General features: G+C 39.1%; 1 protein-coding gene across 1 annotated transcript in view; it reads right to left on the bottom strand.

Annotated features, from left to right (window-relative positions):
* SLC1A3 (solute carrier family 1 member 3) overlaps positions 1 to 12,915 on the bottom strand; it is a 77,427-nt gene extending 64,512 nt beyond the window's left edge. The window contains exons 1-2 of the mRNA XM_004422742.3: positions 12,825 to 12,915; positions 10,994 to 11,265 (exon numbers count right to left, since the gene is read on the bottom strand). Coding sequence (XP_004422799.1) covers positions 10,994 to 11,174 — 181 coding nt within the window. The 5' untranslated portion in view covers positions 11,175 to 11,265; positions 12,825 to 12,915. The remainder of the gene's footprint in view (positions 1 to 10,993; positions 11,266 to 12,824) is intronic.
* Positions 12,916 to 27,614: the final 14,699 nt, after the last annotated feature.

Below are 27,614 nucleotides of genomic sequence, written 5' to 3'. Positions count from 1 at the left end.
ATGAGGAAGCCATCTGGTTAAAACTAATTTGGCCTGACCTTGTTTTTCTAAAAGGGCCTAACGTGGTCTGTTGAGCATGCATTGTATATCTGCTTTAAATATTTACTATGTCCCAAACAAGAATGATGCCCCTAAAAATAGGGATGTAACTTCCCCCCATATCAGCATTTCTTTAAGGGTAAACATCTCTCCCTAAACTAAGGATTAATTACTGACCTGCTGTGCTTACCTTGTGACCACTCACCTTGTGACCACACCTGCTGTAATCACCAATCTGCTGTGCCAGCAAAGCAATCTCATGACTACTGTAAAAAGGACATTCCTATTATATGTGATGTATGCTCTTTGTTCCAGGATGCTATAGAACCACTCTGTACACCCCACTTCTTCAGTGCCCTTCTTTCCTTGGGGAAGGAAGACCCCGGGCTAATCCTCAGATCTGGCTCATAATAACTTCACCCCAGTTTTGATTATAAATTGATTATGGATTATTTGTGTCAACAGCAAGTATGCAATAAATAACTATTTGAGAGATCATAGGAAAGTTTTTATTTCAGAACTTGGCTAGATTGTGGCCCAATCTGGAGATATTGTAAGCTTGTCTCATGCCAGCCTGATGAAGCTGGTGGACATAACGTTCTATTAGTCTATTTTTTACAAAGAGGGCAAGGGCATAAGGGTGAATTTACCTTCCCAAGAGGTCTGCTGGTTCCTAGTCTTTTGTTTCAGCCCTAACTTCCAGGCATTTCCTGGTGAGAAGCTACTCTGTGGTTGAGGCAACCTTTTAACCCTCCCCCACTCCTCTGTTCCCACATCCTCCAGAGATTTGGGCCCTGGCTTGGCTCATTCTTTTGTCCTTTGGTATTTCCTGTTGCTGAAGGTGGGAAATACCTGCTCCAGCCTTGTTCCACCAGTGATGCCCAGAGGAACCAGCCCTGGGTCACTGATGACCAAGCAGGGTGCAGATGTACCTCAAGTTCACATGGCCTGCAACTCTGACAGATAACTGGATCAGAAGAACCTTGCAGTTCTGAAAAGCCTGGTGCTTTCTTCCTAAAACTGCACCAACATAAGCTTTGTGAAATGGTAATTTAATTTAGAAATAATCTTACAAGTCTGTTAAATGTCCAATCCATTGTCATAAAAAAAAAATATTCTATTTTAGAAACAGCAACTAAAATCATCAAAACCTGTTTCCTTGCTTTCTGGTAAAAGAAAATATTGTTATGAGTGAGTAGAAACCAGAAATGAAATGAAACATTTAAAATTTCCAACTTTCCCCTCTGCCTTTTGCTCATGTGTCAGGCCACACAAATTGCAAAGCCCACTCATCCTTACCCCTGGCAGGGGCAGCAGTGGGGCTAACTCTTTTATAAATCCCACAATTTAGGAGAGCAAATTACTACAACCTCTACGGGGTACAAATTAGCAATACTTATCAGTATCCCAAATGTGTATACCCTTAGTCTCAGCAGTTTCATTTCTATATCCCATGTATTTCCCAGTACTTTACCTGGGTGAAATAACTTTTGTACAAGATTATTCATTAAGCATTTAAAAATAATATCTAAAGGTTGGAAACAACTTAAGTGATCAATTGGGAATTGCTTAAATAAATTATGGTACACTCATACAATTCAGCCCCAAGATAGAATGAGGAGGCTCTTTATGTGCTAATAAGGAATGACACCTTATTTGATAAAGTGAATGATAAAGTGAAAAAAGTAAAGTGTAAAGTGGGCTATATATACTATGCTACCATTTGTATACCAAAAGCAAAAAAAGAATAAATCTGTACTTATTTTTATACTCATAAAATAACTCTAAAGGCACATAAGAAACTAATAACAAGGTCAAGTGGATCCCTGGGGGACGCCAGTGGGTGGGATACTTTCATTTTATATTCTTTTGTACTTTTTGATTTGCGGCAATATACATTTATTTATTTCACAAGTAAAATAACAAAATAAGTAAAAAAAATGGCCCACGATTTTTTTCTTACTGACTGAATTCTATTCTACATCATTTCTGTTAGACGCCTGCATCTTTCCAAAAAGTCACTTCGGATCTGGCTGGTTTCTCCTCAGTCCTGCTTTAATGTGCTATAATAATGAGTTTACTTAATTTGGACCATGGAAAGGAAAGTCACTAGTTGTGCTCAGATTTATAGTGAGTGGATCACTTTCTGATCAAACAGCTCTTTTTTTGGAGACAAGGAAGTGAATCTGAAAAAACTTTGAACTCAATTGCTATAGGCTCATGTGCTGCTTCCACCAACGAGCCGTTGGAGTTACAAGTGTACCAAAGCCGAAAACTCACATTGTAAACCACTTGGCAAAGGTAGTATGCTCTTTCATCATGCATTGTATTGTGTAAAGCATTGCAATGCCAGAACTTACACAGCCCTGGGACGTTCACTGAATTTCAGCTTTGTTTACATGACTACTTCATTTGCCTTAAGAAAGCAAATCGAAGACAAAAATAAATAAATAAAAAAGAAGACAATTTTGATCATAGGCAGTCTCTTAAAAGACTCATAATTCCCTTCTTGATGGCTTTACCTTCACATCCATCAACAAGCTGAAGACACAACCAAGCACATGTAACCCTGAGGTTTTGCCTTACTTACTTTAAAGATGGAATTTCAAGTGTTGTAATGTGTCTAACAGCAAGGGCCATCTTTTCAGGGTGAGAAGGGCAGCAATTGTCCATCTCTACTCTCATTAGGGGTAAATGAGCTTCATCTTACAGGATTCTGAATAGAAAGGCTCTCACTAATAGGTCATTGTTTTCTCTCTGAGAAGCAGCGGCAGTCTGTCGCCTGGAATCGCTGTTGGAGAACTGGAGAAGTCTCGCCGGGGACAAGAAGAATGGAGTTGCCTTCTCTGGAGACAGGAACTCAGTCTTGAAATTCAAAACTTAAGTTGGCTTTCAACTTATTGCTCCTAAGTCTACCTTTGATCTTTGATATGATACACAGAGAAAAAAAAAGGAGTGCCTTTCCCTACCTTGTCTTAATTCATCCAGGGTATATATTCCTTTATCTAGTTTTGGGGTTTTTATTCTTCTCTTTTTGGTTGCAAAACTGCTTGAGCACATCTCTTGATTGGGCATAGTGATGGGAATATTCTCGGTCTAGGGAGTAAACTCTGGGCAATTTTGATAGCACTGAAGCTTGACATCAAACTCATAATTTTTATATTCAGTGAGCACAATGGCTACATTCTGTGCCCTGAAGTGTTCTGTGTGTTTCCTCATCTTACAGCAATGATACAGCTCACCTAGCTGCCAGACCAAATACTTGATGAATGATACCACCCCAGTGTTCCATAAATATCAAGTACTCCAACACCTGGAATGTACAGCTTGGAAAAGACGGAGCTTACATTCCAGTTGCCTCTTCCAAACAGTGTAGGCTCTTCACAACCTTGTTTACTCTAAAGCAAAAACAAACGCCCACAATTTTCCTCCTCTGATTTATGAGATGAGTAGAAGACTGAAGGGCAGAGTGGCTTCTGCAGAGGTGTACCTCACTTGTGTCCTCAAATGTTGATTAGGAAACATTGATCATCACACCCAGAGTCAGGAACTTGACAGTCCTCAAGGATTCAAAGCAAGAGAAGGAGGTTGCTTGTTAGATGGGGAAGAATGGGTTAGAATGGGTTGGGAGATATCACTATGGGGAAAAGATCCTTGGAATTGTACAGTTTCATGGACTGGAAAGAATCACTTGCGTATCTTATTCCATATATTCTGATGCTTTAGAGGAGGGCAATTAGACTTAAAATGATAGAATTTTGGAGTTGGAAGCAGACATTAGTCCAAATGTACTTTGCTGATGAGGAAATATGAGGCCTAGAGATTTGTCTTAAATCATAAAGTGAGTTAGCTGATGGCAGAGCGGGGTCTGTAACCAGGACCTTTAGACTCTCGGTGCTTTCTCAGCTGCATTCCAGACATTTGCAGTTACTAATTAGAAGGGGGATCGACTGGCCATGGCCTGCTATAGAGTGCAATGGGAAAGCACTTTGTAAACTAACACCGCAACAATGGAAGGTATTATTATTGCAGGTAATTGTTCTGAACACACCTGCTTGTTTGATTACCTACTTGAAAGAGAAACAAATTTAAAATTGTCTGCTCAGTTTTCTCATTATCTGAATTAGCAGGAAGAAAATAGAGCAAAATAAAATCTAGAGACAATCTTAGAACGTTAAGCCTTCTACCTCCTACTTCAGAATAACCTTTACCAACTCTGTTAGAAACTAGCAACATTTCTTCCAAGTTTTCAGAACCCCTCATCTTGCCTGCCCTCCCTCTGACGGGGGTGGCAGTTAATGAGCAGTAGACACGGAAATGCTGGAGAAAAGGAAAAACCAGGAAGGCGGTGAACTCTCAGATGGATCCCAACAGGTATGCACAAAAACGCACTATTGAATATGTTAAAACATTTATTGAAAACATTTTCTCAGCAACTTCCCATTTTCCAGAGAGAGATATCTACTGTCAGGCACTCCCTCCATTGAGCAGTCTGTATTGTGATAACAGCTGTCTGGGGATTACTTTCTGCTTCGGCTCAAGAGGCCAGGCAGGTAAGGAACAGATAAGGACAGTATCACTTAACTCTGAGGCTTTCATCTCTGCCTTTCAAAGCCCTTTACAACCATTAAATCTCTTCCTACAGCTCTCTTGACTCTCTTCTCTAGCTGGGGAAAGAGAAGCCACTTCTCTTAGACCTAAACCAGGTGACCACTTTCTCCCCTTCCCACTCCTTGTCCTCCCCACATCCCTGGGTCTCAGTTCTCTAGCAGATCAGCATCATCAAATCAGTATGTATTTTCACTTGATGCCATAGCAAAGATGGAAGCAAAAGACGAGGGGTTTACAGTTTCTATGCACACTTTATCTGCCAAGCATTTAAGGAAATTATTTAAGGCCACATGGTTATACGTGGCAGAACTGTGATATAAATCTTGGCGGAGAGGTGTTATAATTATTCTGTTTTACACATGAAGAAACAAAGGCTCAGTTCCAGAACTGAGACATAAGCCTAAGTGTCTGACTCCAGAATCCGTAGCTCTGATCCACTCCCGTATACCATACTGGACTATTCCCCCATGATAGGACCCAGCTCCCTGAAATGCTTTTTGAGAAGGTGGAAGAGAGGGCTGCGATCAAATGTGCCGTGAGTCAGGTATTTGCTATTACTGTCCCTGACAATTTTTCTGTATTTCTGCTCCCTAGAGACCCTAGCAGACTAGAGTCTGATTTTTCTCTGCTTCATCTTCTCGGAAGGCCTAACCCTTCCCTCCCAGCCCTCTGCCTGGGGAGCCTGTGTGAGTGACAGCAAATAGCTGAACTCTGGTAACACGGCGGGGGAAGGCCGCCTCAGGAGCCACCCTCCCCCCAGCTTCCTGAAGCTCCCTCCCTCCTTTCCCATTTCCAGGAAGTGTTGAAGAAATCTGTTCACCATTCTTTGAATTCCTGTTGTTCAACCTGTGTGAAGATGCCTTTCTCTTGTAAGCTGTGAGGATGTCAGCATGGGTGCCAGAGTGTGCTCACACCACTAACTCAAGCAGTTGGCTAGTTTGGTCCCACTGCCACTCACTTCAGTGCAGTAGCTGATAGTTAACCACATGGATGAACCAGTTTGGCTGAACTAACTGACTCAGCTAGATAGTGCATATGTGTCTGAGGCACAGAATACCACTGCGGTATTTCTTGGAGATGATTGCTTTTAGTCATAAAGAAGGGCCTTAGAATGAATTACTGTTCTGAGAATAGACTCACTTACAAAGTCATTGATCATTATTCATTTAACATTCAAAGACAGAACATGTCCTCGTTCAGTCTGGAGATAATATTTTCCAAATCTCTATTTACACTGAGCCTCTTGCCCTGTGTCTCCACTGTAGTGGCATTCCACATCTCAAACCCAACATATCCCAAACTGAACTTATTACACCCCCTCCCCAATCTCCTTCCTGTATTCTACCTTTACTGGTGGTACCATCACCACTCGGTCACCCAAGCCAGAAATGGGACCACTGACCCGCAGTCCACCTTTTCTGTCAATTCTCTCACGCAATCAATCACCAGGACTCAGGACTGACCCTTGTAATGAGATCTCAATTCAATCTCTCCTTTCCATCCCTCCTGTGGATGGTCAGTGCACCCCGTAGCTAGCTGCTGTAATAAAACAAGAACAGACATTCTACGAGGGCAGGGACCAGCACCCAGAACAGCATAGTGGATAAGAGCATGAACTTGGAGCCAGAATGGTGGATTTGAGTCCCAGTCAATATGCATCAACTGTGTGATAAGTACCTGAGCTTCAGTTTCCTCATCTATAGAATGAGAATAAAAATACCTCCCTCCCTGGCTTGTGAGGACTAAATAAGGCTAATATGCTAAGAACACTTACAACAGCACTTGGCACAGTGTAAGCGTTCACAATAAATATTATACATGTACCACAGATGACAAAACCAAGACTCAGAGCAGATAAGTTGCCTCCTTTAGGATCACACTGATATTAAATAATACAGCTGGCATATGAATCCAGGTCTATTCTTCATCAAAAGCCATACTCTTTTTTTTCCACATGGCACATCTAGGGCTCCCATTGTGGTTGTTAATAAGAAAGTGGAACCTCTAAAGTACCAATAGAGAAAGACATCATATATTATATAGAACAGTATGCATAATATGATCTTATTTAAAAAAATGTTTAGAATTAATTACAAACTTCTCTATTACTACCTCTGAATCTTGCATACTCCTTTGTCATCTCATTTTTCATCCATCTCTCCTACTAAACTACCTGAGGGCAGAGATTCCCCATTGCATAGTACAAGGCCAAATACACAACATGCAGTATTAGTTAAACTGCTGAATAGCATCAAATCTTTTTTTTAAAAAAAATAATTAACTTATTTATTTAGCAGATAATAGATAACTGTAGATAATATATGAATGTGGTAAAAAGCATTCAAACTATGTAAAAACTTATTTAGAGGAAAGTAATATTCCTTCCATCCCATTCCCCAGATATCCAGCTCCGATCCCAAAAGGCTGCCATGGTGACCAGTTTCTTGTATATCTTTCCAGAGATATTATTGAATTGCATTGAATTTTAGTGCAAATTAAATTTATTGCCAAAGAGTATTAGGGAATGCTGGGAAATGCTTTATACACATTTAGCCAGTAAGTTTTCTTTCCTGAAAAGTCACCAGTTTCTCTCCAACCCATATAAAGGACTAGCTAAACATAAACTGTGTGTGTGTGTTAAGACTAACAGCAGAGAAAGGTGCTTGTGAACTCCATTAGGTAAAACCACTGTCTAATCCTATGCAATTCTATTGACAGATTCCCTCGCCTTGAAGCTGATCTTATGATCTATTTCTTCATAATTCTATGGCCTGAGATTTCATTTTTATCATGCTATTCATTCCCTAGACATGGAAACAGTGGCATTCAGTGGCATGAACATGACAAAGGGCTTTCCCTTTCTTTCAGGGAGATGGCTGAGGTCACTCTAACACAACTTACCACATTTTGAAATGAGAAACTGCTTCCTGGAGGAAGAGACAGTAACCATTCTTCTCAGTGTGGCTTTTGTCAGACAGATGTCTACAAGAACCCTGGAAGACACTTTATCTAATGCATTATCTAATAATGAACTCTCTTAAAGGGACTTAGCACATTTCTCAAGTTGCTAACCTGCTCCTGTTACATGGACTTCATCATAGCATGGCACATTCAGACTTTGACATCGCTTAGAAATGACATTAGAAATGTCATTACTGGGCCGGCCCCGTGGCGTAGAGGTTAAGTGCGCGCACTCCGCTGCTGGCGGCCAGGGGTTTGCAGGTTTGGATCCCGGGTGTGCACCAACACACCGCTTGTCAGGCCATGCTGTAGCGGCATCCCACATAAAGTGGAGGAAGATGGGCACGGATGTTAGCTCAGGGCCAGTTTTCCTCAGCAAAAAGAGGAGGGTTGGCATGGATGTTAGCTCAGGGCTGATCTTCCTCACAAAAAAAAAAAAAAAAGAAATGTCATTGCTTAGAAATGACATAAAATTGCACAAGTGGTTCTATGCCTGTGCTTGTAGAGGAAGTGGTATTGAAATAGTTACAATTCTCTGCTTTATTCGAAATATATGGATTCACGTGTCTCTACTCCTCCTCCATAATATTTTACTAGTTTCCACTTCCACACATTAAATGTGCATTTCATTTTATTTCAAAAAGACAAAAGAAAACAGACTGAACAAAAAATTCACCCCAATATACAGATTTTCCCAGTCTTTTTTTCACTAAAAGCGATCAAAACCTAAGAATTTGAAAACTAAGTAATAGCTATAGTTCTTCTCATCTCATCTTTGGGGAAAATAGCTATTTTCTTCTTGCTTGCTAGCATCTTTCCAGTTTTTTCCTATGCTGCAGTATATGAATTAGAGAGTTGATGTCCAGACATGTTCTTTCCCTATTATTTCTTTTAGGGCTGATGTAGACATGGTACCCAGTGACAAGCTAAATGGAGTCTTTTTTTCCACTGGACCCTCAATGGAGGACGTACCAAGAGATAACTGAAGGGTTCTTCCTTCTCTTCTAAATCTGTTTGCTACTAAGTTGTCTATTTGCAATTCCAAGTCCTTGATGCAGACTCAGTGGTCTCTCTGACTGTCAATGAGCTCTTTTTATTTGTTTCTTTGTTAGTGCCTTCTTCTTGTTATTTCTACCTCCTCAGTTTCCATTAGTAAAGCCAACCACAAGGGCATCCTGCCAAGTTATTTACTCCAGCTCAGCCAACTCACTGCAGTTCTCACAAATCTTAGGAAAGTCATCATTGGGCTAGGAAATGATCCCAGAACTCATAGAGAACATGGACTCTTAAATCCTGGCATTATCTTCCTTCTATTAGAGATGTTATTTCTTTGCAATATTTATATTCTTTCATCCATCTGCTGTCCATGTTCAGGCTTTATTACTTTCCATTTCATTATTCTTTAACTGAAATATTTCTGTCCTAGAAATTGAACTCTTGTGTTTTGAACACCATTTTGAGTAAGTGTTTCTGCATCCTTTCCAAACATACTCTAGTATCACTGAGCTCTATTATTACACGTATAAGATTGCAAAATAAATGGATATTTGTTAAATAAATGAGAGGGACATGGCTTAATCATTTGTAGGAGAATTATAAGTTTTCTGCTGAGTTTAATTGGGTAAATCATATAGTAAAATAGCAACACTATGTGAACGCATCTAGCATTGGTTGCTAATTGGCTTCTACCAAGACATAGCAGCATTCCTCTTCCTGGCATTTCTCACAAGATGTCAACTAAAGGCAGGATGGCAGAGAGGTTAAGAGAATGGCCTCTAGCACTAGACAGCCTGAGTCTGACTTCCAGCTCTAGCATTTACTAGCTGCATGACTTTAAGTTGCTTGATCTCTCCATGCTCAGTCTCCTCATGTATCAAATGAAGAGCATAGTAATCATACCTGCTCACTCACTTCATAGGCCTGTTTAAGGATCAAGTGAGCTAATATATGCAAAAGACCTAGAAAGTAGCTGAAATAGTACTATACAAATGCTCATTATTCGTTGCTATTGCTTGGCTTGACAATGACTGTAATTCAAAGAAAAAAATGAGGTGAGCATACTGCATTTTACACTGACTTCCAAGACAATGACATAGTACTGAAATACTTCTTCCAGGAATGTATTCAAACCTGGGAACCTACTAAAGAAAGCCATTACTTCTGTGAGTCTATCAGGATAATTTCTCTTTGAACACCTCTAAACTTAATCAAATAGTCATTAATCACCAACAATTACTAAAAGGAGCCAAAGATGTTAAAATGGAATATATCTAAAGTTCTGTGACAAACTATACTCTTCTGCTGTATTCCTAGTTGTCTGCAATTTACAAATCCTATTTTTTTGGATAAAGTTATATTTATATTTATATGCTGCAGAATTTTCTTAGTTTTTCTTGTCATTAGCTCTTTATATTTGATCGAGATCTTGGCAAACTCCAAGGCAGAGATTAAAACTGTACATGAATGCCTTTTTTTTGGTGGCAGATTAGTAGATATTAAAGTTAGAGTGTTTTTTACAACATGACATTAGCTTATCTGTTTCCAGCCTAAGGATTTCTATATTGGTTCAATCAAAGATTCCAAATAAGTAGTTTTTTCAGCTGTATTTTAAAGTAGGATCAATGCCACCCATAAGTTATAAACTATAATTTCAGATACCAATAAATCCAACAAAACGATAATGTTTTATTAGTATAGATGACTTTCAACAATGCTAAATTAGTAAGAGACTGAAATGTTTCAAAAAAGGTATAGCTATTCATGGCAGGGGCTTTGAAGCAATGAATGAAAGAGATCTGTGTTAACATTTTCCCCAATTTACCTTTCCCAGTCACTGGATGAGAGAGTGCAAATACATAAAAGATTCAGCCTCTGCGTCTAAGTGTTGATACTCAGCTTCAAGTCAGCATCAGTAAGGAAAGAATTACTATTAGGGACCTGTATCTCATTCTGGATATACTAATTATATAAACTAGTTTTACGTGAAAAGTGACATTGTATAATGATTACATTTTGGCCACGTCTAGCGTGCTTGCTTGTTTTTATTGCTATTTAACTGCTCAGGCCTAATGATTAAATGATCATTCTTTTATCCTTACATAAGATGGGAAAACATTTGATTTATTTCCCTTCTCCACATAATCAACTTATTTGCATAATGCCTAATGATGCTTCTTTCAGACTCCCATGTGTTTACCATATATTGCTCCAAACATGCCAACAAACTGTCATTTAATGGGAAAAAAATCTTGAAATTCAGAGAAAAGCCTGGGCTATCATTTTGAATACCAACAATCAGTCCATCTGATAATATTCCCAGGCAGCCAGATGCCCCAGAGAAACAAGATCCAGTTTTTTTTTTGGTTGTTATCAAATGACTTACCCACAATGACAGCGGTGACAGTGAGCAGCACAAAAGCATTCCGAAATAGGTAGCTTTTAACATCTTCCTTTGTGATGTTCTGTACTTTCTTCTTGGCCAAGAGCGTGCGTTTACGGACTCCTTGCTGGAATCTCTCCATCCTGCCCCCCATCCTGGGCTCTTCTCCATTATTTTTAGTCATATTTTACTTCTCCAGGAGTTGTCTCTTCTTTGTACTTCGATGTCTTGGAACCACCCCCAGAAAGCCAGACCTCTGGTGTTAGAGAACACAACTAGAATGGGAGAGAAAGAGACAAGAGTTTCAGCCTGCAGGAATGAGAAATCAGTGAGCTCCACACTAGAGCAAGCTGTTAGCAAACTGCATAATCTCAGTAGCAAGCAAGGGCTGGAAGAAGCTCAATGCCAGGTTTCAAGGCTAGAATGTACATATTTTACTGGACCACGTGTGAAAAATGGGCATAAATTCAGAACAGATGAGCAGAAACTTGTGTTCTATTTTTAAAAAGTTGTCCTTCCCCCTCCAATGAGGCTATAAAAGGGTTCATCAGAGCTGAGTGTGACTGAGCACCCCTACCTCAACCCTACCCGCCGCCGGAACCTAGCGAGTGCTTTGCACAATGTACGCCCTCAATAAATGTCCAATTGAATTGAATGCACAGGAAGTGCTGAATAATTACTTAAAGACTTATGCTGTACATGGTGAAGGCATAAACAGGTCAATAAAATGAATTAAGACATTGATATTTCACATTGAATCTTTCTGTAAGTAACTATTTTCTTCATTAAGAAAAAAACCATGATAATATCAACCAGTAAATATGGTAATAAAAAGAACACAAGTACCCACAGGAATTGGGAAATACATTTGACTATTTTACAGGGTAACTTTTTAATTTTTTCCATGAAATAAGCAAAGTATTCTGGGCACATCTATAAATGATCTGAAATCATAATTCATTTTCATTTTTATTACAAGTACAAGTACAAAATAGCATTTGTCTTTGTGGCAAACATACTGGAGTCTTCTGAGGAAACTCTCACTTACTTCTAAGCATTTTACAATTTAGGATTTCTAGAACAGATGAGGCTATGAATCGAATTTTCATTCCAAACGTTACAGTGTGGGGTTTCTAGTTTCTTTAGAGTGCTCTTAGGTTATTCAAATATATCTAAGTAAATCTCTCCTCGGTGGAAATCAGCTGTCTGAAAAATTAAGGGATTCCTCCTGCTGCTTTACAAGATTTCTAATGCATAATCTTACCCATGATCAATCCAACTAAAAAACGGTCATGCCTGTGGACGTATCTGGCAACGCAAGCAGCCAGCGTGTGCCTCCGTGGGGGTGGTAACTGGATCCAAGTGTGGAAAAAAAGACTTAGCAGTTTTGACTTTTAAATAAAATTGCAGGTTAGGGTCAGTGATAATAAGACCTACAACGTGTTTAAGACTTCACAGCAGATTAAAAGTTTAGGGAGAAGTGAAGAAGGGGAGACGCGAGAGACTAGATTTTTTTTTTTTTTTTTTTTTTACGCTAATCTCTGATTCCCTTTACCAGTCACTTTTAAACAGACCAGCTCAGCCTTGATTCTTTTCTAGATCTGGAACCACAATCTGCCCTCAATCCACTCTGAATGACTCAACTCCAAATTAAGAGAGGACACGGCATAAATAGACACCACACGCTCATTATATTAAATTACTAACGTGGACTTTATCTACCAAAATGGCTAGCTTTTACTCTCGCTACTCCTCTGCCTGGGAAACAACATACAGTGGCAGAGAAGTGCAACGAGAACTTAAACCCAGCGGGAATACAGGACGTTAGGCTTACCTTTTTTGATTTTGTAACGGGTGGCAGATACCCCAGGCAATGACAAGGTTAATTCCCCGGCAGGTACAGCGGAGTAACTAAACGCAGCGAGCGACGCATGCATGTGCTCTGAAACTGCAAGTTACTATCAGGGCAACTTAAGAAAAGGGGAGGAGTCTGTGCCCGGGAAAAGGGGAGTGGGGAAAAATGAAAACACCACGGGGAAGGCGGGGGGAAACCCGAGGTTTCTGGAATATTGATGAATCTTGGCGCACCAGAAGCGTGCTTGCTGGCTTTTTTTTTTTCCTCTTTAGACCACTCTCACGCTTTGTCAGTTCACTTTCATTAGCAATGCAAAACCGGGGTCGGGAAGAATTGAAGAATAAAGCGCACACACACTCAGAAAGCTGGAAGTCTTGATTAGAACGTTTCAAAGCAGACTGTTCTAAGGCTAAATTTAATTATCTCACATTATTGCAGGTTTCCCCCCCTTAAAGAAACACGACAGTGTGCTCTTTTGCCTGGTTGTACAACTGTTATGAAAGAGTCCCTCTTTTTAGAATTGGGGAAATAACTAACATTTCTTGGGAAGACTCGGAACACAATCAAGTATGCAGAAAAAGAATTGCTTACTATAATTCTCCAAACTTGCCCAAAGTTACTCAAAATACAAGATGAGACGTGTCTGTATTTTAGCAGTTTAACTCTATTATAACAAATCTAATTGAGCTCAAACTGCCTGCATTGCAAAGACTAAAAAGGTAAGAAACACAAAGAGAGCAGGATGTCTGCTAAACTATACAGTAAAAAGCATTGTAAGACTAAGAGTGTAAGTGCACACTTGAAGTTTTGTGACTTGTAAAAGCAAAGTCACTGTGCAGATAGATGTCTCAATTTTAAAAGATGCTAAATGTCTCCCACTCTCCCCCCGACCCTATCATTTTTGGGAATTAGAAAATTCTCATTGCCTTGAGAATATAACTTGTGCTTCTAGTCCACTTTCCGTCTTTTAAGAAGGAAAATAGATTGTGAAAATAGATTTTTAAAAATTTAGAAAAAATTTTTGAGCCTGACTCAGCTCCAAAACTTAGAATTTGTTTAGCATGAAGAAAAAAGTTTAAGAGAAACAAAAACCCATACCAAAAATTACAGCCAGAGTTCTGTATTCCTGTTCCTTAAATCTCATATTCCCCAGGCAAAATCTGCTTAATTCTTGTGTCTGTTATCCAACATGAAAGTATATCTTTTCTGCTCATTAGCAAATCCAGGGAGATTCTAAAGACATGTCTCCTGCCAGCTTCAACTGTTCCAGGTACGCCCTTTTGAACAGATACTAGTTGGAAAGCAATGGTGAATGATGTAAATGCTTTAAAATTACAAATTAGCAGCAATTATAACAACTTTAAAATTTGGCATTATTTTAAGAGTTTATTGGAAATATATACTCTTGACAGTCCTAACTCTCAGCAATCTTTCTCTTCCTCTGATCTCCTAGGTCATTAGCATCTGTACCACATTGTTTAACACTTAATTTATACTGTCTTCTACTGTTCCTTTCTTTTTAAAGTCAAGTTAAATTTTGGCTTCTCAACTAAATTTTAAGTTCTTTGAGGGCAAGAACAGATCTTATGCCTGAGACATAGTACAATGAAATAACTCTTATAAATGGATGGCGTAATACAAGGATATGAAACAAAATGCTTTTCAACTTTCTGTGTGAAAACAAAACTACTTGTTTTTATGTTGGTGCTTCTGGCCTAGGTGGATGGAGCAGATGTCATTTCTCAATACCCTGAATACGTTTTAAAGTATTTATTTACTACACTAAGTCCTAGCTGAGCCATGGGTTTAAGACCAATTTGTCCACATTTGTGCAAGTGACTTGTATTTCGAGAGAACTTAAAAAAGAAATCGTTAAATGATTTTAAATGGAGTTTCAAGCCAAATGGATGTCTGTTTTTTAATTCTGTGTTTTCGTAGGCAAGAAAAGGACTAGAAAAACCACACTTTGGTTAGCACAGAGATGAGAAGGCCCTAGTGTCCCTTCTTTTTTCCTTTTTTATAATCCCTAAAGCTTGGTTAAAAACCATTTTATTATTTTAGCTTGCACAGACATTATGGGAGTCTGGTGTACCCTTGGTAAGGGAAGTAATTCACCACTGAAAGTTTTGTTGGCTGTAATAAAACCTAATGAGAAAATGAGATGCAAAGAGTCTCAGTTCAGAGTTCACCTGAATTATAAGGTTTTAGTCTGGGGGGAATATTGGGAATTGCTTCTTTTAAGAACCACTTTCTCTTTTGGAAAGCAATAGGAATAATGCCCTTGGGGCAATGTAGGTTTACTCAACACATATTTCTGCTTTTTCCCTGACCTTATAAATAAGACCCTTGAGTGTTAAACATTTTTTTCCTTCATAAAAATACTAAATAAGTGAAAGATCAAGAAATTATGAACAAGCCTCTGTATGCTGTATTTCATTTAAAGCTGCTCTGGGTAGGAGATGCAGAGCCAGAGAATCCTATTAATTTTGGTATTCCAGAGTGAAAAAAAACCCACACATGGCAAATGCTGCTCCTTTTGAAAAATCTCCCAAGAACTTTCTTTGAACATACTATTATAAAGTATGTTGTAGGTAAATTCTTTTTTTTGAGAAAAAATGTCACTATAACAAGAAACAACCAAATCCACTCTATCCTTGAATGGCCTGTTGCCATTCATTAGTTTGAAGTAGAGGGGTCATGATTAACAAGTAAGCACTGTAACATAGTACAGAACAGTCAAATTTTAGCATTTAAGATAAGGTAATTCTGGAATTTGAGGAAGAAAATGGATTAGAAAAACTTTTAAACTTTTAAATGTTTTCTGCTTTATTTTTAATTTCATGAAGGATTTTGTCATTCTTTGTTCAAATAGCTTGCATGTTAGGATCACATAAGGAGTGTCAATTCTCCTTTTACAATTTGGAAATTGTAGAATGTTAAGACAATGAATGGGACGTGATTTGGTTTAGTGGAAGTGTTAGAGGTGGTAGAAGTAGAAGCAATACTTGTGGTAGTTGGTGTTTTGTCTTAAAGTTTTTCTTTCTTAGGTTTGAATGTAAAAAGCAAAACAACAAAAAATCTGTGGTGAATTCTGGTTAGTTGGATTTTTAACTAACTGGATTTATCCTAAACCCACGTGAAACCTGAAAAGCCCAACTATAGAGGTGAACTGTAATTAACCTTTATCATATTCATTCATTCATTCATTCATTCAACAAACCTTTAGCAAGTACTATGCTCCAAATCCTAGTCCCTTTCCTCAAAGAGCCCACAAGCACACATCCATAATTATTATGCAGTGGGCAATGGGAGGGCCCCACGAAGAGTTAGGGGAACTCTGTGTTGAGGCCTATTTACTAGGTCTCCCTACGAGACTGAGAGCTCCTTGAAGGAGCTGTGCCTGGCTCAACATTGTATGTACAGAGGACCCCAAACGCGAAATTAAAGAACTTGAATTCTACTCCTAGGCAAGAGAGAGCCACGGGATTTAAGCGCAATAAATTAAAAAATTAATTTTAATTTTAGATTGATGAAAAGCCTTTAAGTGAGTAAGATGAGTTAGGAAGCTGAGGGGGAGAGGGGGCATATACACACTGGGATAGTTCACACACATTTAAAAAAATAGATTTTGTTGAAAAATACAATCTCACAGTATCGAGGCCCTTCAAGGGATAGGTTGGCATTGAGTCGAGACTCTTCCATTAGATGAAGTGTGTACTGTCCAAGTCACTTGGCCTGCCCACTTCACGTGGTTTAGTTACCAGTGTGTTCCTCTAGGACGTTCTAATGTTTTGAAGGGGTTTAAGAAGTGGTCTGAGCCAAGGGCACAGGCCCAGGGAACTCCAACATAAGGAGGAAGTAGAGTAAGAGGGGCCCGCTAAATAGATCTGAAAATGATGAGAAGGTATACCAACCATTTTATCACAAGTTAGCTAAGAGCAGGACATAACGGTGGTTTAAAGAAATCTAACACATTTTCTCCATCCTAAAACTAAAGAGAGTCTGCTTTTTAATGAAGATTTCATAAGTATTATTGCTATTAATTATGACTTATGTTGTGGAATGGCATTTTTCCCAGTTGCTCAGCATGAGCCAAATCTCTGAAGGACCAGAATATTGGTTTAGTTGGGAAAGATTTTGTAGGTTAATTGGAATTAAAGCCTTCAGCAGAGTGTTAGCAACAATAACAGTCAACATTTTTATAGGACTTTATAGTTTTATAAGCACTTTTACACACATTATCAAACTTAATCTTTGTGACAATGCTTTGAGGTACATTCTATTATTACTGGTCCAATATCCAGATGTTGACACGGAGTTTCACAGGGATTAAGCAATTTGCCCAGATTACAGTCAGTGAGTGACAAGAGTTCTTAACATTTCTGGGAACTTTGTTTTCTCATCTTTCTCCAAAAGAAGTCCCTGACAGCTTTTATTAAAGACAGATAGAAAAGAAAGTAAAGAACATGAAAAGGAAGGCCTACCGTCTGTTATTTCTTCTGGGAAGTCAATCCTAAACTTCTCCTCTTCCTCAAATCCCTGACAGTGTTCATTGCCCCTCCTATGTGCTCCCAAGGCTCCTGGGGCTTAAATTTCCAGAGCGATCACCACCCTGTGCTGCAACTCTCCCTTTCTAGACTGTGGGCTGTTTGAAAGCAGAGCCTGTGTTTGTGACTGCTGCGTACTCAGTAACCAGTACAGAAGGTGCTCAGTGAAGAGTTGCGGCATGAATAAATGGACACAACACAGCCACAAATATGAGAGATTTCATCAATCCTTCTCCAATTCTAAGATTTAGAGAAAGGACATCAGTAAAAATCAAACTTAAAAAAAAAAAGCCAATGAGTTCCTCTTTCACTCATTACAATATAAAATAGATCCAAGTGGGGCTGCTCTAATTGAACTGATGGGGGGTAGGGGTCAGAACCTACCTCAGTGTCCCCCTCTTCCCTCTGCCAAGTAGGCCCCTGAGGCACCTCATCAATCATGGATTCCACCTATCATTCTTGAAAACAGGGATGAATGAGGAAGTCAAATCTGCTTGTGCCATGATTCCTTAGTGCCAGGTCCAGGTTTAGAACTTGGGTCCCCCCAGTCCTGCTCCCATCATGTTTCAATCACTAAATCATATCTTCCTCCCCTCCCAATTTTGAATGTCTTCTGTAAAATGAGGTTAGACTAGATTATTTTTCTCAAGTCGCTTTCCCTATTAACATTCTATGGTTGTAAATCATGTCATGCCAATAATGGGCTTGCCCTATCCACTTTGGTCTATTTAGCTAAGGACACAAATTTTATATGAGCTCAATGATTAATGGCTTCTCATTAGATCTCTCTGCCACAGATTAAACACAAACATATAAACAGTCACCAAAGGGAGCTTATTGAAGGGCAAGGGTTTTATGAAGCAGAGGGATAACATGAATCTTTTATAAGTGTTTGGTGGTATAGAATCATAATTACAGCAATCAAGACAGATACACATCTTTTGTAAGGAAAGAAAGTAATTGTAATTTAAAAGCACACAGCTCAAAGTTGCCATCACAAAAACGACTATTATAGCAACTATTTCGCTTTTGGACATTTTTTTGGCAGGAGGTCTGGGCATTGTTTATTGTGAGTCAGAAACAGGCACTGAGAAAATATGCAAATTTTTTGAGCAAGAGAAAATGCAGCTTTGAGTTGAGAAAACAGGGTGAATGGTGGAAACTGTCTGGGCCTTGAACACAAATCAACCTTGGCGGCTGAAATAATTTTTGGTCATTGGATGCTGTTACAGTAATCTGGTGTAAGGTCAGAATAAAGTTATTTTATGCTTTAAAACATACATTCAAGATTTGTGCTGTGCTCTTGAGTCAAAGTCCATCTTCTGCTAATGCTGTGTCTACGGATTGATTCTAAGTAGAAAGACCAGGGAAGAAAGCCTCCCGAATGCTTACTGATCCCATTTTCCTTGGCCGCGCAGAATTGCTGTTGCCTCTTGAGGCAGTTCACCTCTGGGTCACAGAAGAGGCAACGGCGATCCTCCTTCCTCACCCAGCTGCCTCCCCACACAAGATCACACCTGCAGAATGAAATTACCTCAGGGTGACCAGTTCATTCCTGTCAACAGGCCTCGGTTGTAAAAGGGTATTTCTATTAGCATTGCATAAGTCCAGTTAGTTCTTCAAAGTCTCTTAACATCAAAGGTGAAACTAGGGGAGATGATATGGCATTGGGGAAAAATACACTGAGACTGTGGTTAGATTGTAAGCTTGTGCAAATATTGTGGTCCTCTCCTCCAAATGAAAGGTAAAACAAGAACTGGGGTTCAGACTTTTTAAAAACTCTTTGTTCAAATAAAATCTCATGATGAAATGATCAGTAATATGGCACATCAAGGATAAGCCCAATGTGAGGGTCACTAAATTTGCCCTTCTTCTGGCTTCCCCTCCCCCTCCCTCTTCCCTTGCCCCCACTGTCAGTATCTGGACCCTGAGTGGGTTCTCAGGGCAAGATATGGAAATGACTGTATCAGGTCACCTGAAGAACTCAAATTCTAAGAATAATATTCTCCTAGGCTGGAATAACCTCTGAGGAAAAGGTAAAAGGCATAAAGTAAACCCTAAGAACCCCATAGTATTAGTGACGCCTCAATTAATAAATTGTATGGAGGCATGACTTGTTCTAGTAAATTCAAAACAGTTAAAATGTGTGGGGTCATGTGTTTCAGCTCTCAGGCCTAGGCCTAGGGGGGTGGGTGGTGATGAGACAGACTAGACTGAGGGACTGGTCATATTTTTTATGGCCTGTGACCTAGCTAAGCTCCAGGACAGATGTGGGAAATGAAGCACAGCCAAGTTAATGGTTTGCCCAAAGTCAACCAAGTGAGTGTTAAAGTCAAGACCAGAACCCAGTGCTCGCTCCCAGCCCTAATCATTTTCAGAGAAACATATTGTCCTATGATACCAATTACATTGAAAGTCTGGTATGATTTGATTCATTTATGAGGCAAAGGTTTTCAAATCCAATGTTATAAAGCTATGCTGTCCAATATGGTAGCCACTAGCCACATGTAGCTATGAAGCACTGGCATGTGGCTAGTGCAAACTGAGATGTGCTGTGAGTGTAAACTATACATTGGATTTTGAAAATTTAATCCAATAAATGTAAAGTATCTCATTAATAATTATTTATATTGATTACATGTAATATTTTAGATATTGCGTTAAATAAAATATATTAAAATCAGTTTCATCTGTTCTTTTTGTTTCTTTTAATGAGATCAGTAAAAAATTTTAAACTACATATGTGACTCACATATATTTCCATTGGAGAACACTGTCATATAGTGATTTCTCTCTTTTTTTTTTTTAATAATTTTATTTATTTATTTTTCCCCCAAAGCCCCAGTAGATAGTTGTATGTCATAGCTGCACATCCTTCTAGTTGCTGTATGTGGGATGCAGCCTCAGCATGGCCGGAGAAGTGGTGCATCGGTGCGCGCCCAGGATCTGAACCCGGGCCGCCAGCAGTGGAGCGCGCACACCCAACCGCCAAGCCACGAGGCCGGCCCTAGTGATTTCTCTTTATAGAGGAATCCTTGTGCTTGATAAAGGAGTCCTTGGAACTGACAGAGCTAGCAATCCCCTCTCCAGCCCATTCTCTCCCAATTTATTTAAATAGATTAACGTGGTGAGGATATTGTGGTCTATGCTCAGAGGTTTAATGCTAACGGCAATAGTAATAATAACAAAAACAGCCACCATTTATTGTCTTTTCTATGTGCCAGCATTGTGCCAAGTGCTTTACATTTGCCTCATTTACTTGTCACAACAACCCTATTATTATTATTTCCGCTTTACCAATGAAGGAATTGTGGTTCTGAGAGAATCAGCAACCAGCCAAGGTCACGAGCTGGTTAAGTGTTTGGACTGGGATGCCACCCCAGGCCACTTGCCTTCAAAGCTCAGGCGCTTGTGTGCCACACAATTCTGCTTTGGCGGAACTAACACTCCCAACGAAAATACTGCCCTCAGAATTCTACAAATTCCCACTATGTTCGAAGGCACTGGAGGGACGGTGGGATACAGAGAGAGGGGGAAAATGATTGCAGTCCTCAAGGATCTTACAATTGAGCCAGGAAAACACATGCGCAATGAAATATATGACAAAATAAGACCTGATGAGAGATTAAAAAATGAATTTCTCTAGACAGGAGAGAGATTAATTCCAGTTGTGGGGAATAAGGGAGGGTTTCATGGAAGAGGCAGCATTTCAGAAGGAACTCTAGAGATGAGGAAGTTTTTTCCACAGTTGGAAATAGCTAGGGAGAGTCATTCCAAGTGGAAGAAGCGGCAGGAGCAAAGGCACAGAGCTTTGTGAGGAGACCAGCAAGGACTCCAGATGGGCTATTAATACATGGCAAAAGGGGAAAGGAAGGACTGAAGAGATAGAGCATACCATGTTTTGGACAAGTAGAGGAGTGAGAAGTAAGAAAGTAGAAACGACTTATATACCTTGCTTTCTCGACAATGTGGTAACAGCATTTCTTGGGTTGAGAAACAGTCTTTAGGTGCAACTTTCAAAACCAAAGGTAGCTTTGTATTAATGCACTTTGTAGAATACTAAAGTCTTTTTTCTAGAATCTAGCATAATAAGCAAGAATACCAATCACAACAAAATCAGCCCCTAAGACCTTCCAAGAACTACCCAATCTTCATAAGCCAAAAGGAATATATCCAAATATAACAAAGACACCCTGGGACTGATCCCTTGGTGGCCAACATTCTTCCATATTCCAGGATCTCTATCAGCAGAAACAGAGTGCCTTGTCATCCCCAACCCCAATCCACACTCTGGTCAAAATCCTAGTTTTCTTCTATTCCATTAGAGGAAGGCCTGTCTCTAGGGCAATAGATTCACCAAAGAATAACAATTGCTAACATTTACGAGGCAGGCAGAAAAGACTGGAAAAAGCAGCTTTCACCAGATGTAGAAGAGAGTGAACAATTTTATTCGATAATGTGTTGGAATCCCTTTTTAGGTGTTTGCTGTGTTTTTCAAATGTTTAAGACAGAACTCACTCACGCCCTTGACACAGTAGCTGGAGCTCCCCTTTCTCTAGGGCTGATTATACTTGTCTTTCCTCCGCCAAATCCAATAGGACTCAGAACTTTCACTGCTTGTTCTGTTTTCAAATTCTTCTGGGAAATTGGAGCCACCAGATGAAGCCTATTGTTCTGGGAGAAGTTTATTGATTAAAATGTGGTCGCAATCTAATCCCAGCCCAGGGTTTGCCTCGAGGTTAAAATGTGTGTGTGAGGGGGATGGGATTAAGGAAAGGATGCATGTTGAGGGGTAAATTTACCCCAGGTTAACTACCCTTTGCACCTTTTACTACAAACTCATTATCATAACCCAGCACTGAGTGAATCCTACTCCTTCCGGAACTAGCCCTATTCCAGGAGGCACTTACTGTTAATCCTGGAGCTACCCCTCTGGCATGCCTTTTATCTACCAGGACTATCTAGTTTTTCCAACTTCTTACCACAAGAATTCATTACTTCCTTGCTGGCCTTTTAGAACTGTTTCCTTGGGTCTTCTCGATGAGATCGCAATCTTTGAGATATTGGGGCTTTATGGAAGAAGGTTCTCCCTTCAGACTTGTCTTGAGTTGCTGAGAGCTTCCTGGAGAATTAAAAATGCCCATTGACTGCATGAACTGAAATTGGTGTGATTAGGGTGAGAAAAGGGAAAAGAACAAACATGACAGTGGGCAAGGGCACAAATAATCTTCAAAAGGAAAAAACAGGGTCTGACCAAAGTTGGGATTTTGATTCTCCTTACAAAGCCAGTGTAGACTAGAGGAAGGCTCCTTTCTGATCTTTCTCTTAAGGTTGATTGAACATTTTCAGATCCCTCAGCTCCACCAGCATGAGCTCTACAGATTTTTCTATCTTATTCTAGTGTCCCTTCAGTCCTTATATATATACAGGGCTTAGACTTGATGACATAGTTAAGAAAATTTTTTCGTTTTAAAATGTTTGAAGACTTAGGTCTCCAAAATGTTTTCTCATCGCAAAAGAGTAAAAAATATAAAGTAAAATGTTAGTGTTGCTCTTCTGCACTCCTTCACACTCCCAACCTTCAGTCCACAGTCAGCAGTTTATTTACTCTTCATACAGCAAATGTATACTGAATCCTGACTCCGTGCCCGGTACTGTTTCAGGTGCTGTGTGAGTAAAGTGGTGAAGAAAGGAGAGGGTGTTCTGCCTCTCATGGAGCTTCATTCTAGTCGAGCAGAGACAGACCCTAAACAAATGAATGCTCGTTGCTTCAGGAAAGGGCTTTGGGTCTCACTCTGAGTGGGATAAGGTGACATAGTAGGGCTTAGCTTGGTGCAGAGGAGTGAAATGGCCTTTTTAAAAGGCCAACTCTGGCTGCTGCTTGGAGACTAGTTAGAAGGTTACTGGAAGAGCCCCAGTGAGAGATGATGGTGGCTTGATTAAGGTGACTCACCAGAGAGGTGGTCAGAAGTGGTTCCATTTGGGGATGTATTTTGAAAGAATTGTCAGGATTTGATGATAAACTGGACGAAGGGTATGAAAGAAAGAGAGTAGTGAAGGAGGGAACTAAGGTTTTAGGCTTGAGCAACTGGGTAAATAGAGTGTAACTGAAATGAGGTGGAGAGCTCAGGTTTAGGTTAGACGTAGGTGACCAGAAAGTTCTGTTGTGGATCCTCTCAGATATCTGCATGGAGATGTCCAGGTGGCAAAGGCATTCAAGAGAGGGGAAGCTAGAATTCCACATCTGGGATTTGTCACACACACATGGAATTAAAAGCTACAGCTCTGCATGTGTGTGCCAAGGGAGTGCATGAGAGTGCACGAAGACAAAGGAGAAGATTCATAACTGGAATGGAATGGAATAACTAAAAATTAAATAGTCAAAGTTATTTTGTTGAACATTATACATGCTAGTACACCAAGCACTATTACAAAGACTGGAATGATATCTAATGGAATCTCTATTATTCTGCCTCATATTGTTAGCCAAATTTTTATAAGCGTTTATTGGCTCAAAAAGGAGGACACCAAGGTTTTTGGCCAGAGAAACTGGAAGACTGTAGTTGTAATTTACCAATTTGGGGAAGACCGGGAACAGACTTGTGTGGGGTGTGGTCAGGGCAGGAAATCAAAACTTGAGATAATCAAGTGGAGATGCTGACTAGGATGTTAGATATGGGAGAAGGAATTTAGGGGAGAGGTCTGGTTTGAGATTAGATTTGGTGTTTTCAACATCTAGATAATGTTTAAAGCTATTGTATAGTTTAATATTAAAGACATGAATGTCATCTCCACAGGGGGTGAGTGTGGCCAGAGAATAGATAATCAAGAAAAGATAATCAAGGACTGGCCTGGGGGGGTTCTCCAATGTCTAGAGATGGAGGAATTGGAAGAGAGACAGTGAGGTAAGGGAGGAAAAAGCAGAAGTGTTGTCTAATATGCCAAATTATCTTAAACATTACAACTACTTAAAATATCAAACAGTCGCAGATTCTTTTTAAACTTAACACAAGCGTAGAGTACCATAGATTTGATTTACATCATCTCTGTCTTTAGTTCTTAATCTCCGCAGGATTATAGATACTTGCCTGCTAAGAAAATGATTATGTCATCCAAATAATTTGGAGGTTGCTTTCCCAAAGGAATATTTTGGAATTATGTTTCCAGCCATACATTTCCAGCTAATCAGCGTTGCACACTGACCAGAGATTTTGGCTGGGTGTGACATGAGAAGTTGCAGACATCAGAACATGGCTTCTCAATCCCTGACTGAGTTGCTGAGGTGCTCTTTAGAGTCTCTGCACCAGGAATCCGAAGGGGAGAGGGTGGAATGGTCACATAATATAACCCCCAGGGGGTTGAGTTTCTTTACCTACCATTCAAGTCAGGTTGGAGTCTTTGAGTAACCACAGGGGAGCTACAGCACAAGACTGGACTTGTCATTTCTTTATCTTCTGAGGTTGTGTCAAGATCTTTCCCTGGGATTCTGAATCTGGGGTTGGAGGAGCCCTCCAAAGGGTCTTCTGTGGATAGAACCCAGTGATCTGTGAATTTGGATGGAGAAAACATTATGATTTTATTTTCATTAGCTTTTAATTGAAATTCAGCAATTTCTTCAATTATGAATGTAGGCAACAAACTCCATTAGTATTAGCAGGACCTGGACTTTGTCATCAATAGAAATCACAGTTATTATCATACCGCCTTACCTTTGTTTCAGATATCTCAAAATGTCATCTATGCTCCTCAAGACTTCAAAATTGCAGTAGTTATTAGACCTGATGCTATATCTTTTTTATTGTGTTAGTAAAGAAGCACATATACATACAACTATTTCAATATAATTGGTTCCCTTTGTAATCTTTTGCATTTTATTTTGTGTACTTATATTTTTTATTTTATTCTGAGAAGGGACTTCATTAGACTGCCAAAGAGGACAATGGTTCAGAAAGGTGGAGAACCCCTTCTGTCGCTGAACTTGTGTCCTGTGTTCTTTCCATATACTTCCCACTTCTTGGCAGCAAACCACTCTTACAGATAGTGTGATAATAATCTACTGGATATCTTGAGGGTTTGGTCAATGACATTGTCTTTGTTCATTAGGTCTTTTCTCATCTGAGGTTTTAAATTTTAGGTAGTGAAGTCTGCTATTGTTACTTGTTTCTCCATGGCTTTCAGGTTTTGAGTATTTCTTGGAAAGACCTTCTCCACTCCAAAGTTATAAAAATACTGTACTCTCCAATGTCTTCTTCCAACATTTTTATAGGGTTTTAGATTTGTTTTGTTTTTCATCCAGCTCTTTAATCCAATTGGAATTTGTTTTTATGTCTGCTGTGATGTAAGGATCTAACTTTTTAATTTGTTCTCCTGAAATGGTTGCCAAATATTCCAACATCATTTATTGGATAGTCAATCTTTTCCTAATTTACCATATTTTTTTAAACAGCTTTAATATACAGTAAACTCTACATATTTAAAGTGTACAGTTTGATAAGTTTTCACACATGTATATATACATGAAACCATCACCACAATCAAGATAGTGAGCTATTTTTACTTAATATCATAAATTTTATTTATTTATCTTTGAATAGTTAATACAATCATATCATTCAAAATTTAAAGTCACAAAATGTTATGCTGTAAAAAGTTTCTTTGTTGCTCATACCCAATCTGAGCCCCAATTGCTCATTTCCCTCTCTAGAGGCAATCAATGTGATTAGTTTCTTTTGTATCCTTACAGAGATATTTATTTATGTAAATATTTATTTTTATATATAAATTATACCTCAGCAAAGCTGCTAAAATATGATAAATGAGGAAAAGATCGACTATTCAAAATAGACATATTTATGCATATATAAGTATATACATGTACTGTACACACACACACACAGATACAGAATAGCATATTATACACATTGTTCTTCACCTTCCTTTTTTTCTCTTACTAATATATTTTGGACATCATCCCATATCGGTATTTAAAAAGATTCTTCATTCTCTTTTACTTCTAACTAGAATTCTGTTGTATGCATATACTCAACAAATATTTATTGAAAACATACTAACTGTGAAGCACTTTTCTAAGCTCTCATGTATCAGTGACCAAAACAAACAAAAATCGTTTCCCTCATAGAGCTTATAGTCTAATGAGATTTATCGTAATTTATTTAACCATTTCCCTTATAAAGCATATTTAGATGGTTTTCAATCTTTTTCTATTATAAACAGTGCTACAGTGAATACATTATATATGTTATTTTTCACGTATGCCAATATATTGGTAGAATACAATTCTAGAAGAGGAATTTCTGAGACAAAAGGTATGTACATTTGTAATTGATATGGTCAACTTATTCTTGGTAGAGGATGTATCAATTTGTCCTTCCAGCAACAATGTATTGATAGTACTGGTTCCTCCATGCTTTGCTCAGTGCAGGTTTTTTACTTTTGCCAATTGAATATGCAAAAGAAGACAGTTCATTGGAGCATTATTTACATGTTTTTTCTTTCTTTTTTTTTATAATTTTATTTATTTATTTGTTTTTCCCCCCAAAGCCCCAGTAGATAGTTGTATGTCATAGCTGCACATCCTTCTAGTTGCTGTATGGGGGACGCGGCCTCAGCATGGCCGGAGAAGCAGTGCGTTGGTGTGCGCCTGGGATCCGAACCCCGGGCTGCCAGCAGTGGAGCGCGTGCACTTAACTGCTAAGCCACAGGGCCGGCCCCCTCTCCTTTGATTTTAAATGCCATCTTAATAACTACTAAATTTCCACATATATTTAGGTCTATTTCTTGACTTTCTACTCTGATCCATTGATCTGTCTGCATATTCAATGTGCTAATATCACAGTTTTAATTATTATAGCTTTATAATATAAAGACCTTATTTTACTACTCTTGTTTTTCACAATTATCTTAGCTATTCTTGCTTGCTTCTATACTTTAAAATCAGCTTATACACTCTAATATCTCATAATCCTAATATTTTGTTGGGATTTCCCAGGGCACCTAATATATAGTATTTCTTTTCTCTGTCCAGGCTCTGAACAAACTGAGAAAAAAGGTAAAGAATTAAGCATATGGGAAATCAAAATACTGTATAACCTTTATTAAAGACCAAGGCTGAGTTGGATAGCTAAGTACGACCTCCAAATGGACTTGTGAGCTGAACCTCAGACCTGGGCAGATATGCCCCCCTGAGTCACAGGCAGGGGGT

Source organism: Ceratotherium simum, chromosome 18 (assembly GCF_057802395.1).
Source record: "Ceratotherium simum simum isolate JZ-2026a chromosome 18, ASM5780239v1, whole genome shotgun sequence".
NCBI classification, from domain to species: domain Eukaryota; kingdom Metazoa; phylum Chordata; class Mammalia; order Perissodactyla; family Rhinocerotidae; genus Ceratotherium; species Ceratotherium simum.
The sequence above is the reverse complement of the archived record's forward strand: the minus strand, read 5'-3'. Positions and strand labels throughout refer to the sequence as shown.